Genomic DNA, 9,981 nt, shown 5'->3' with positions numbered 1-9,981 from the left:
TCTATCACACGTGTGGCCTACTTGGCACTGCATGGACGCGGATAGGACGGTTTTTCCCTCCCATGACGAAAAAAATCGTCACGTCCACGAAGATCGGGACGGAAATTCGTCCCGAGACGAATGGACGAGACGGTTTTCGTCCACTCGGACGAAAAAATCGTCCCATCCTGTGGTCTTGGACGAAAACCCCGTCCCGTCCGCGTCCCTGCACTGATTCCAGACATCAGACGGGACTATCTTCGTCCCGCCCCGTCCACCGTCTACGTCTCGGATGATCCAGAACCATACTAATGCAGGGACGCGGACTGGACGGTCTTTTCGTCCCAGGACGAAACAATTGTGGGCCCACAAGGTTGGGCGAAAATCAAGACGGAAATTTGTCCTGAGACCTCCGAACGGGACAACTTTCGTCCACTCGGATGAAAAAAACGTCCCGTCCGGAGGTCTCGACAAAAAACGGTCCCGTCCGCATCCCTGCACTGATTCTGGACGTCGGACGGGACGATCTTCGTCCAATCCCGTCCATCGTCCACGTCCCAGACGACCCTGAACTATACTAGTGCAGGGACGCAGACGGGACGGTTTTTTCGTCACATTACGAAAAAATTGTCCCGTCTGCGAGGTTGAACAAAAACCGGGACGGAAATTCGTCCCATGACAGACGGACGGGATGGTTTTCGTCCACTCGGGCAAAATAATTATCCCATCCGGAGGTCTCGGACGAAAAAACTGTCCCGTCCGCATCCGTGCACAGATTCCGGACGTCGGACGGGACGATCTTCGTCCCGTCCGTTCCATCATCCACGTCCCGGACAATCCGGAACTATATTTGGCAGAGTCCTCTTAGTGGGCCCCACTTTTCAGGATGAGGCTTTTTCACTCGCGCGAGGAAGAGCTGTTCCGAGAACATCCACAGGCGCGAGTTTAGGACCAGAGAAACAACGATGTGACGAGCGAAGAAGTCAATTTCTGAGCCGAGCTCGTGGCAAGCCACGGCATTTGACTTGAACCTGCTTTGCTAAGATTATAGAGAAGATTTCAAAGAGAATATTTTTTGGTGGGCCCTACTCTTCAGGGTGGGCTTCTTGGTTCTTGGTGGTACCCACTTATAAGAACATTTTTTTGCATAACCAAGAAAAAGTCATGCTGAAAGGAATTCTTTTTATAGTAAATTTACTTTTTTAAGCAAATAATTGAGGAGTATGTCCCAATCTCACACATTGTATGGCGACAATGCATCCTTAGCTCAGCCAAGCTTGGATGGTGTGATCACGTGAGATGTGCGGTGTGGTTCGAATTTTCGTTTCTCTCTTGCTCAGCATTTGCTTGTTTCTCTTCTTTCATTCTCCCGTCTCTCTAGAGCAGTTTTGAGTGGTGGTTGGTCACGAATGGACACACCTGCGGATTCTTTCACACGTGAGAGTAAATCTTGGATGTCACTCCCTCTTGTTAGAAGTTTTTTAGCAAAAGTTAGCAAACTTATTTAGATTTAAGTTTTTTAATAAAAAATTTCTTACTAAGCAAATAATTGAGCAGGACGGCATGCCAAGCTCATTCATCTGGCTTGGGAGAACATTTTTATCACAAAAAAATGAGAATTTACAGATCAAGGAGAAATCAAGAGAGTGTGGCTGGACACGTGTACGCAGATCCTGGATCCGCGTGTTCAAAGGCAAGCAATCTGCCTGCCTTTAGTCACCCTCTCCAGGTTCTCGGCTACGGCCGTAGTCAGATTTCTGTCGTCGAAAATGATATCTGAGTAGAGACTGCGCAGAAAATGGAAAAAAAATTAAACATGCAAAATCAAGGAAACCAGAAAAATTCTATGTTGCTAAGGGTGGGAGTTAAAATTATGTTGATTCCATCCCCATTAGCTAGAATGGTTTGGATTGGGATAAACAGTAGCAAGCGCAAACTGAGATAGAGATAGAGATAGAGATAGAGATAGAGATAGAGATAGAGATAGAGATAGAGATAGAGATAGAGATAGAGATAGAGATAGAGATAGAGATAGAGATAGAGATAGAGATAGAGATAGAGATAGAGATAGAGATAGAGATAGAGATAGAGATAGAGATAGAGATAGAGATAGAGATAGAGATAGAGATAGAGATAGAGATAGCGATAGAGATAGAGATAGAGATAGAGATAGAGATTGAGATAAAGATAGACACAGATATGGAGAGAGAAGATGAAAGAAAAATAACAGAATGCTCACTTGGGGTCAAGTACGATCTTTTGGATATATCTGATAGATGAGCTGGCCGCATAGAGACACATCTTTCCCACCTGCCACCAACAAAGTATTTAGCAAGACAGATAGATAGAGAGAGAGAGGTGAGCAGGGGAAGAAAATAAAATAGGGAGAGACAGAAGAGAAAAGCGAGATAGATGAAGAGAGAGAGGCGAGCAAGAGAGAAGACAATGAGAGGGAGAGACAACAGGGGACAGACAGAAAGAGACAGATGGAGAGAGAGATATGAGCAAGAGAGAAGAAATTAAAGAGATAGAGACAACAGGCGACAGACAGAGGGAGAGGTGAGCAAGAGTAAAGAAATTAGAGAGAGCGACAACGGGGGACATATAGAGAGAGATAAAGAGAGAGAGGTGACCCAGAGGAGAAATTAAAGAGAGAGAAAGATGGGAACAGGTAGAGAGAGAGGCGAGCAAAAGAGAAGAACTTAAAGAGAAGGAAGATGGGAACAGGCAGAGAGAGAGAGAGGGCGAGCAAAAGAGAAGAAATTAAAGAGAGAGAGAGTGTGTGTGAGAGAGAGAGAGAGAGCAGGGGAGAGAGAGAGAAGAGATAGGTGAGCAAGAGAGAAGAAATGAAAGAGGGAGAGACAGAAGGGAACAAGAGAGATAAATACAAAGAGAGGTGAGCAAGAGAGGAGACTCAGATAGGGAGAGACAAAAGGGAACGGACAGAGATAAATGAAGAGAGAGAGAAAGAAGCAAGAGAGAAGGCATGAGAGGGAGGGAAAGACAAGGAAAGATAGAGAGAGAGAGATGGACGGATATACATATATATATAGAGAGAGAAAAAGATGCAGAGTAAACTGACCTCAAGCATTTGAAGCTTAGCTTCATGTAATGCCGGAAGGGATCGAATCTCCTTGGCAATGCCGGCAGACACCGCCAGGCTTTCAGGCGACAGGAAGTCGAGGTGCAGGTGAACCGCTGACTGAATTATTTCATACCGATGGCATAAATAAGCAAATACTAAAACTTGACATTCGAGACTTTTATTTGCAATTTTTATTCCCCCATGATAAAGTTATGAAATATAACTTTCTGAAGCAAAGAAGGATGTATATCTCTTTGAGGAAGAAACGACGCACCTGGCGATTCCAAACCTGGAAAGGGCACCCTGCCGGGACAAAAACTGCTTCACCAATGTGTTGTTCAAAAGTCCATGGCTCTATTCCTGTTACGAAAAACATAATTTTAAAGAAAAATATTTCACTTAAATAATAATGTGTTTTGTGGCATAATCACGGTGCATATACGATAGTCGGCCCAGTGTGCCCTTGACCGCTGAGCAGCGGGGCTCCATAAGATGCGATATGGATGGGCCAGCCAGAAAGAATAATGATTCCTTTTTAAAAGTAAGGAAGATCACCAAAGAACGGTGATCAAGCTGATGCTAGTAAAATAGGTAAACATTCAATACACACGATGACCAAAATGGTCATCCCTTCATCCCCTTCTAAACCAGTGCACGCAAAGACGAATAATGAGTTTTGTCAAATTTTGCTCACCATGTTCCTCTTTTAATCTTTTTTTGTGCTCTCCATCGAGGATAATTCCTTGCTCAAACAGCGGCAATGTAATCTGAAAAATATTTTCCAGAAGAAAAATATATCATTTCTCAGTTAAAATTCATAACCACCTCAAAATGATCATAATACCACGTCACTTGAAGACAGCACGGGATTCCGGAGATCTTCCCAATGAGCCTTCAAATACTTGTTTAGCTGGGGAACATCCTGCCGACGGAAAACATCCCAAACAGCTCCCCGATTGACATTGAGATCAAGCCCGTTCTGCTCATGAAGAACATCCCTTTTTCTCTCTTCATCCTCTTCATTCTCCAATCCGTTGAAGATTTCATTGTTCAAGCATTGTTCAAACTTGTCTATGTCCTGTCCAGTGACCTTGCCCTCAGACGTATGCATCAAAAGATAAACCTGGAAAAATCCCATAAGTAACGCACCAGAAAATGATGCACTGTTATTTATTCTTCACTATAAAAAAGTTTAATACAACAATGTTAAGATGAGGCAATAAAGAGTCTGACACAAGCTGGTTCTTCTCCAAAAAATATCAAAGGAAGAAGAGGAAGCATCAGGCGTGAAGGGTTGCGCGTGAGGACCCAAACCCCACATGTGCGAAACAGCTTATAAGTTGAAGCGGGGGACACGGAGACCGGAGCGTTTTTGGCGAAAAAGGCAGTTGCAGCTGCAACTGAAGGCTGGGAGCGGAGCAGGCTGCGACCAGAGGGGAACTCTTGCACGAGGGTTCTTCCATCGTCTACCCTTCTATCTTCTATCTTCTATCTCCTTCTTGCGAGAACCCTACTCTTCTTTCAATCTACGACTAACTTGGTTGTGTCCACGAACTGCACTGTGGTTTCGGGGAAGATCAGTACTATTTTCTAGCTGGATATTTGATAAGTACCATTCAAGAAAATATCAAAGAAAGAAGAAGAGAGTGCCTGGTCAAGGCACCGTTGACCAGGCATTGTGACCTCAAGCCTACGTGAAGCCATCCTATAAATAAAGGGGTCGACAGACAGGTAGGGAGAGAACATTTTCTTGACACAACTGCCGATCACCACATCGGGAGGGCCAGAGCGGAGGATCAAGCCGACGCCGCCTGGAGGGAGGAGCGCTTCCAGATCTGGAGGAGACGCCTGAGTATCGAGAAGGAGCTCCGCCTGGAGGGAGGAGACGTCTCGGTCACCTACATTACCATATCGTGTATACCTTGCAATTTATCATTCTTGGAACACAAGTACTCTTTTGGCATATATCGTTGATTGGAATTTCGAGTTCAGATAGGTTCGGAGTTGAGCCTATCAATATTCTCATGGAGTGAAGAGAGGATATCAGAGTCTCAGCTAACCACAATAAATGTTATCTCCCAAAAAAGGCATTTCATCTTCTTTGAAAAATCTAACAGCATAAACATGGATAGTCACCTTAATCAACATTAAAAAATAATAGGCAGGGAAAAAAGGTGCTAACCACATCACTCATGCTTATCCGTAGATTCAATATGTAAATATTATCTTGTTCTTCACTAGCTCCACAGGCAACAAGAAATTTTGGTCCAGCATCACGTGGTACAGAATCATGCCCTAACTTGGCCGATAGGTTTAAAAAGCCCCATTTAGGATGAAAGAATTCAAGCAGTGGTAATTGACTAAGAAATTCGGGTCTCTGGCACAATAAAAACTCTTCCACATCATTTTCTGATGGCCAGTCTTTCAGCTTGAACACGTTCAGGGAGCCATGCATATCGATGCCTCCTTCCTTATAATATTGGATAAATTTTCTCAATCCAATGTCCACCTGAGACAAATAAAACATAGCCATTAAAAGGTGTGTACAAGACGTTCCAATTCAACCTCCAATACCATCATCAGCGGATCACCTTCATTAGAATTTGATTTCATCAAGAAAAACTATACTCAAACTAAGGTTTTTGAATTAAAAATATGATTTAAATACGAACCAAACATATGATCTCCCTGATACGTGTGGAAGTCCCAGGATTCTAGTAGGACTGCTTTGAAACCATTCAAAACCCTAGGGCAGACAGAGAAGATCTTGAAACCAAGTTCTATAGACTAGTCTCTTAAAGACGAACCAAACATATGGCATTATATTTTCATTAATACCCTTGCATGATTTTACATGATATACAAGTAATCTCAACTTTTAATCAGAGGTTAAGCCTTAAAAGCAAAGCATTAAGTTACAGCCCGTACAGCTAAGCTTGAGGTAGGCATCATAACATGTTTGACAACAAGGACGTTATTGCAAGGAAAAAAGAAAGAACGATGGGGATAAAGGCAGAACCACTGTTCAATCCTATATTTTTGAAACTCATTTTGTAAACAAAGAAGGATTAACAGATTTAGAACTTTCTTCCAATATACAAGGGTGTATAGAGCATTGACTGAGGAAAAACTTAAACCTTCAACATGGAAGATGTACCTCAGACTGAGTTGAGCAATTTATTGCCTTTACGGAGATATCGTCCTCTAATACTATATCATCTGCCAATTCTTGAATCCCTCTCCATATGCTCAATGGGTCCCAGCAAGCACTCAGAGAAGGCTCAAACGAGCGTTTAAGAATCACAGGTTCTCCCTTTTCCCAGTGCAGATGAAACTGTAAGATATTTTTATAATCCATATCTTGTGATGGAGGGCAATAAAGGAAATTATCAAAGCCGCCCTCTCTCCTGGAGCACTTGCACAGAGTTTTAGGGTTCGATGGTTTAGAACCGGAAACTTTATGGGAAATTTTACACCCATTGACCATCTCCTCAGCATGCTTCACGAGTCTTGCCACCCAATTTATCTTGAAAATGCGCCTGAGAGCTAATAGAGTGTTGCAACCAGAAACAGATGCAGAGTGAGGACAAGGGATACTCCCATCACTGTTCGCCCTCCAATCAGGAAACTGTGAAAACTCAATAGCACAGTTGCTTGTCATCCCTTCAATGTTTTCAGTTCTGCCGACGGCTTCACATTCATAGATGAGTGATGCCCGTCGAAGATCTTGACAACACATGAGGCACAAATCGAATTGACAGTTTGCGCAGTGGCGATGATAATCTAATATAGGCATCTTGCAGAAATCACTGCCCAAATTTATAAATATTTATGAGAAAAGCCCACCAAGAAGTAGGGCGGATAGATTTAATTGGATCCGATTGAATCGGATCGAATTGGAACCGACGGCCCTGACGATAAATAATACAAAGATTCGATCAATTACATGCAGCAGACCTTGATTGGGATCATCTGGCGATTGATCCGCAATCAGATCAAACTGCTCAGTCAATTGAATCAATGGACCACTAAGAATCTCATTCCAATCGAAGCCTACCACACCGCACTCCCAGGAATCAGATCTTAGTGGGAGTGTCCAACCACGACGGTCCAGAGCCTTGATCATGTCCAACCAATATCAGATGAACCTGATCAGGGATGACAGAAAGTTTCAAACAACCGCATAGACCAGATCTTGATCAAACCAAAAGGGTGGATCCGATCGCTATTCCGGCCCAATGATCGCCATTCCCTCTTTTTTTTGAAGAAAAAAAGGGAAGATCAGAAATCAACCATCAATTAATCTGATATAGTGCCCTAGCCGTACCAAGAAGTGATAGTGAATGAAGAAAGCATTAGGAAAGTACCAGCACATCTGCTCGTCTCGTTGCAAAATTGCCCTTGGGGTGTCATTCTTGGTGCCTGCTTAAACGCTAGAGTCAGCTGAGCATTAAAAATGAAGGCTATTAAGAGTATTTATCTTCTTTCATACCGCAAACCCTAATCTCCAAGTCAAGTTCATAGCACTGCTCCAAGTGTATTTGCTTCAACATAGGAACTACAAAAGAGAGAATTCTGTGCAGATGCCGCAGTTTGTCCATGCTGGACATTTCTTTTATCCTAGCCTGAAAAATGCATCCGTGAGAGGAATCCATTCACAGATTAGTACCCATCAAACTAAATAACTGAAATCAAGAAAAAATACCTTAATAACATTATCACCACGCAAGCATGTTCTGCAATTACAAATCCCACGGCATGCTGGGCAGACCTTTTGAATGTCATCCAACGACATATTTGGGTACCTAACGTTGAGGAATAAGATAAAGATACCAAAAAACACGAATCGAAAATTTTCATAGGAAGAATTCTTTTCGTCAAGAGATATTGAATCTCACCGTCTTGAAGCACAAACATCGCAATAACCCCTTTTATCACAGCTCGAGCACCACACCACTCTACCCAGATCATTCCTCCGGCACTGATGGCACATCAAGCCCTCGATCTCGTCCGAAGAATCGGTACTCCTCCCAGAAAATTCCTTCAAAAAAACAAAACCAAATTGGTTTTCATCGACTCAGATTACGCAGATTCGATCAAAAATCGAGTTTTCCTCACCTCTACATCACCGTCCCCGAAATCCTTCACAGATTTACGGCCCTCTCGGGCAAGAACATCTGGCAACGGATCCCTCTTCCCAATCTTCCCCACACCCAGTTCACGATTCCGCACTTCCCTTCCCTTGGGCGCCCTCTCTTTATACCTCTTCTCCTTGGCAGGCAAAACGGACGGCTCAAGCAACTTCCTCCTGGCCTTCTTCTCGCTCGCCCGCAAGGCCGAGTTCGCGGCCCTCCTCTTCGCCTGCACGTAGTGCTTCTCGCAGACCGTCTTGTCGGGCATCGACCGGGCGCTGCACCTCCACTGCTTGCCGTCGGATCTCTTGCACCGAAACTCCTCCGCAATCGCAGACCCATCTTCCATCTCCATGAAATTCAAGCAAGAATCGATCTTTCTGAGCCCTAGCTAGGCCTTCAGCGGGCGCCGCGCTTCGATTCCTGCAAAGGGTCGCGAGAATTGGTCGAGATACGCGTGCCCATTTGGCCAATTTCTCGCCTTTGGCTTGCGAGGTGTGTGCAGGGGAGGAAGAAGGGATGGAGGAAAATGAAGATGGCAGGGCATGTTGGGCAGGCAGTGGAAGAAGAAGGGGGTGGGGGGGGTCTCTGTAAGAGACTGTTACAGAGGAAGCTGCCCTTGCAACGGTGGGATTACAGAGAGAGAGATAGAGAGAGATAGAGAGAGAGAGAGAGATGGGAGTCTTTACTGTTTTACCCAAGAGCTTGGTGAGTTGCAACTTGCAAGTTACAAACCAGGGAAGAGATGTTGGTGGGTTGAATGGAGGGGGGGGGGGGGAGTTTGTGGGGTGGAAGATGGAGTTTTGCTATGATAAGTGAGAAGTTAATTTTCAGTGTCTGTGTCTCCTCTCTCTCTATCTCTCTGTCTACTTCCCCATCTCTCCTCTCACTCTCTTCTTCTTATCTCTCTCTCCCCCCTTTTTCTCTCTCCCTGTCCCTCTCTCATTCTCTCATTCAATCTCATTCTCTCTTTCTCTCTCTCATTCGATCTCATTCTCTCACTCTCTCCCTCCCTCTCTCTCATTCTCTCTCTCTCCTCCCTCTCTCTCTCTCCCCTCCCTCTCTCTCCCCCCCTCTCTCTCCTTCTCACTCTCTCTCTCTCATTCTCTCTCTCCTTCTCACTCTCTCATTCTCTCATTCTCTGTCTCACTCTCTCTCTCTCACTCTCTCATTCTCTCTCTCCCTCTCACTCTCTCTCTCCTTCTCACTCTCTCATTCTCTCTCTCTCTCTCTCTCTCTCTCTCTCTCTCTCTCTCTCTCTCTCTCTCTCTCTCTCTCTCTCGCTCTCTCTCACTCTCTCTCTCTCCTTCTCACTCTCTCATTCTCTCTCTCCTTCTAACTCTCTTTCTCTCTCACTCTCTCTCCTTCTCACTCTCTCTCTCATTCTCTCTCTCCTTCTCTCGCTCTCTCTCTCTCTCTCTCTCTCTCCCTCTCTCTCTCTCTGTCATTCTCTCTCTCTCCTTCTCACTCTCTCTCTCTCTCTCTCTCTCTCTCTCTCTCTCCTTCTCACTTTCTCTCTCCTTCTGACTCTCTCTCTCACTCTCTCTCTCATTCTCTCGCTCTCTATCCTTCTCACTCTCTCTCATTCTCTCGCTCTCTATCCTTCTCATTCTCTCTCTCCTTCTCACTCTCTCTCTTTTCTCCTCTCTCTCATTCTCTCTCTATCCTTCTCACTCTCTCTCTCACTCTCTCTCATTCTCTCTCTATCCTTCTCACTCTCTCTCATTCTCTCTCTCTCTATCCTTCTCATTCTCTCTCTCCTTCTCTCTCTCATTCTCTCTCTAT

At 44.5% G+C, this 9,981-nt stretch overlaps 1 protein-coding gene across 1 annotated transcript; it reads right to left on the bottom strand.

The window, feature by feature from the left end:
• Window positions 1-1,457: 1,457 nt before the first annotated feature.
• Window positions 1,458-8,824, bottom strand: LOC144710801 (JmjC domain protein JMJ24). Its single transcript, XM_078584616.1, has 13 exons — window positions 8,183-8,824; window positions 7,963-8,105; window positions 7,770-7,869; window positions 7,557-7,689; window positions 7,432-7,486; window positions 6,222-6,873; window positions 5,247-5,573; window positions 3,909-4,187; window positions 3,759-3,831; window positions 3,339-3,424; window positions 3,062-3,181; window positions 2,219-2,289; window positions 1,458-1,766 (listed from the first exon to the last, which is right to left on the bottom strand). The coding sequence occupies exons 1-13, from the start codon at window positions 8,549-8,551 to the stop codon at window positions 1,667-1,669; spliced, it is 2,508 nt and encodes an 835-aa protein (XP_078440742.1). The 5' UTR covers window positions 8,552-8,824; the 3' UTR covers window positions 1,458-1,666.
• Window positions 8,825-9,981: the final 1,157 nt, after the last annotated feature.

This window comes from Wolffia australiana, chromosome 1 (genome assembly GCF_029677425.1).
Source record: "Wolffia australiana isolate 7733 chromosome 1, ASM2967742v1".
NCBI lineage: Eukaryota > Viridiplantae > Streptophyta > Magnoliopsida > Alismatales > Araceae > Wolffia > Wolffia australiana.
The sequence above is the reverse complement of the archived record's forward strand: the minus strand, read 5'-3'. Positions and strand labels throughout refer to the sequence as shown.

What these genes read in the sequence shown, in the direction of transcription:
- LOC144710801 (XM_078584616.1), bottom strand. Translation starts at nt 8,551, where the DNA reads ATGGAGATGGAAGATGGGTCTGCGATTGCGGAGGAGTTTCGGTGCAAG. An exon ending in CTTGGAGATTAGGGTTTGCG is followed by an intron (nt 7,487 to 7,556) that starts GTATGAAAGAAG and finishes GCGTTTAAGCAG; the next exon opens with GCACCAAGAATGACACCCCA. An exon ending in CTAAGCTTCAAATGCTTGAG is followed by an intron (nt 2,290 to 3,061) that starts GTCAGTTTACTC and finishes TGTTGGTGGCAG; the next exon opens with GTGGGAAAGATGTGTCTCTA.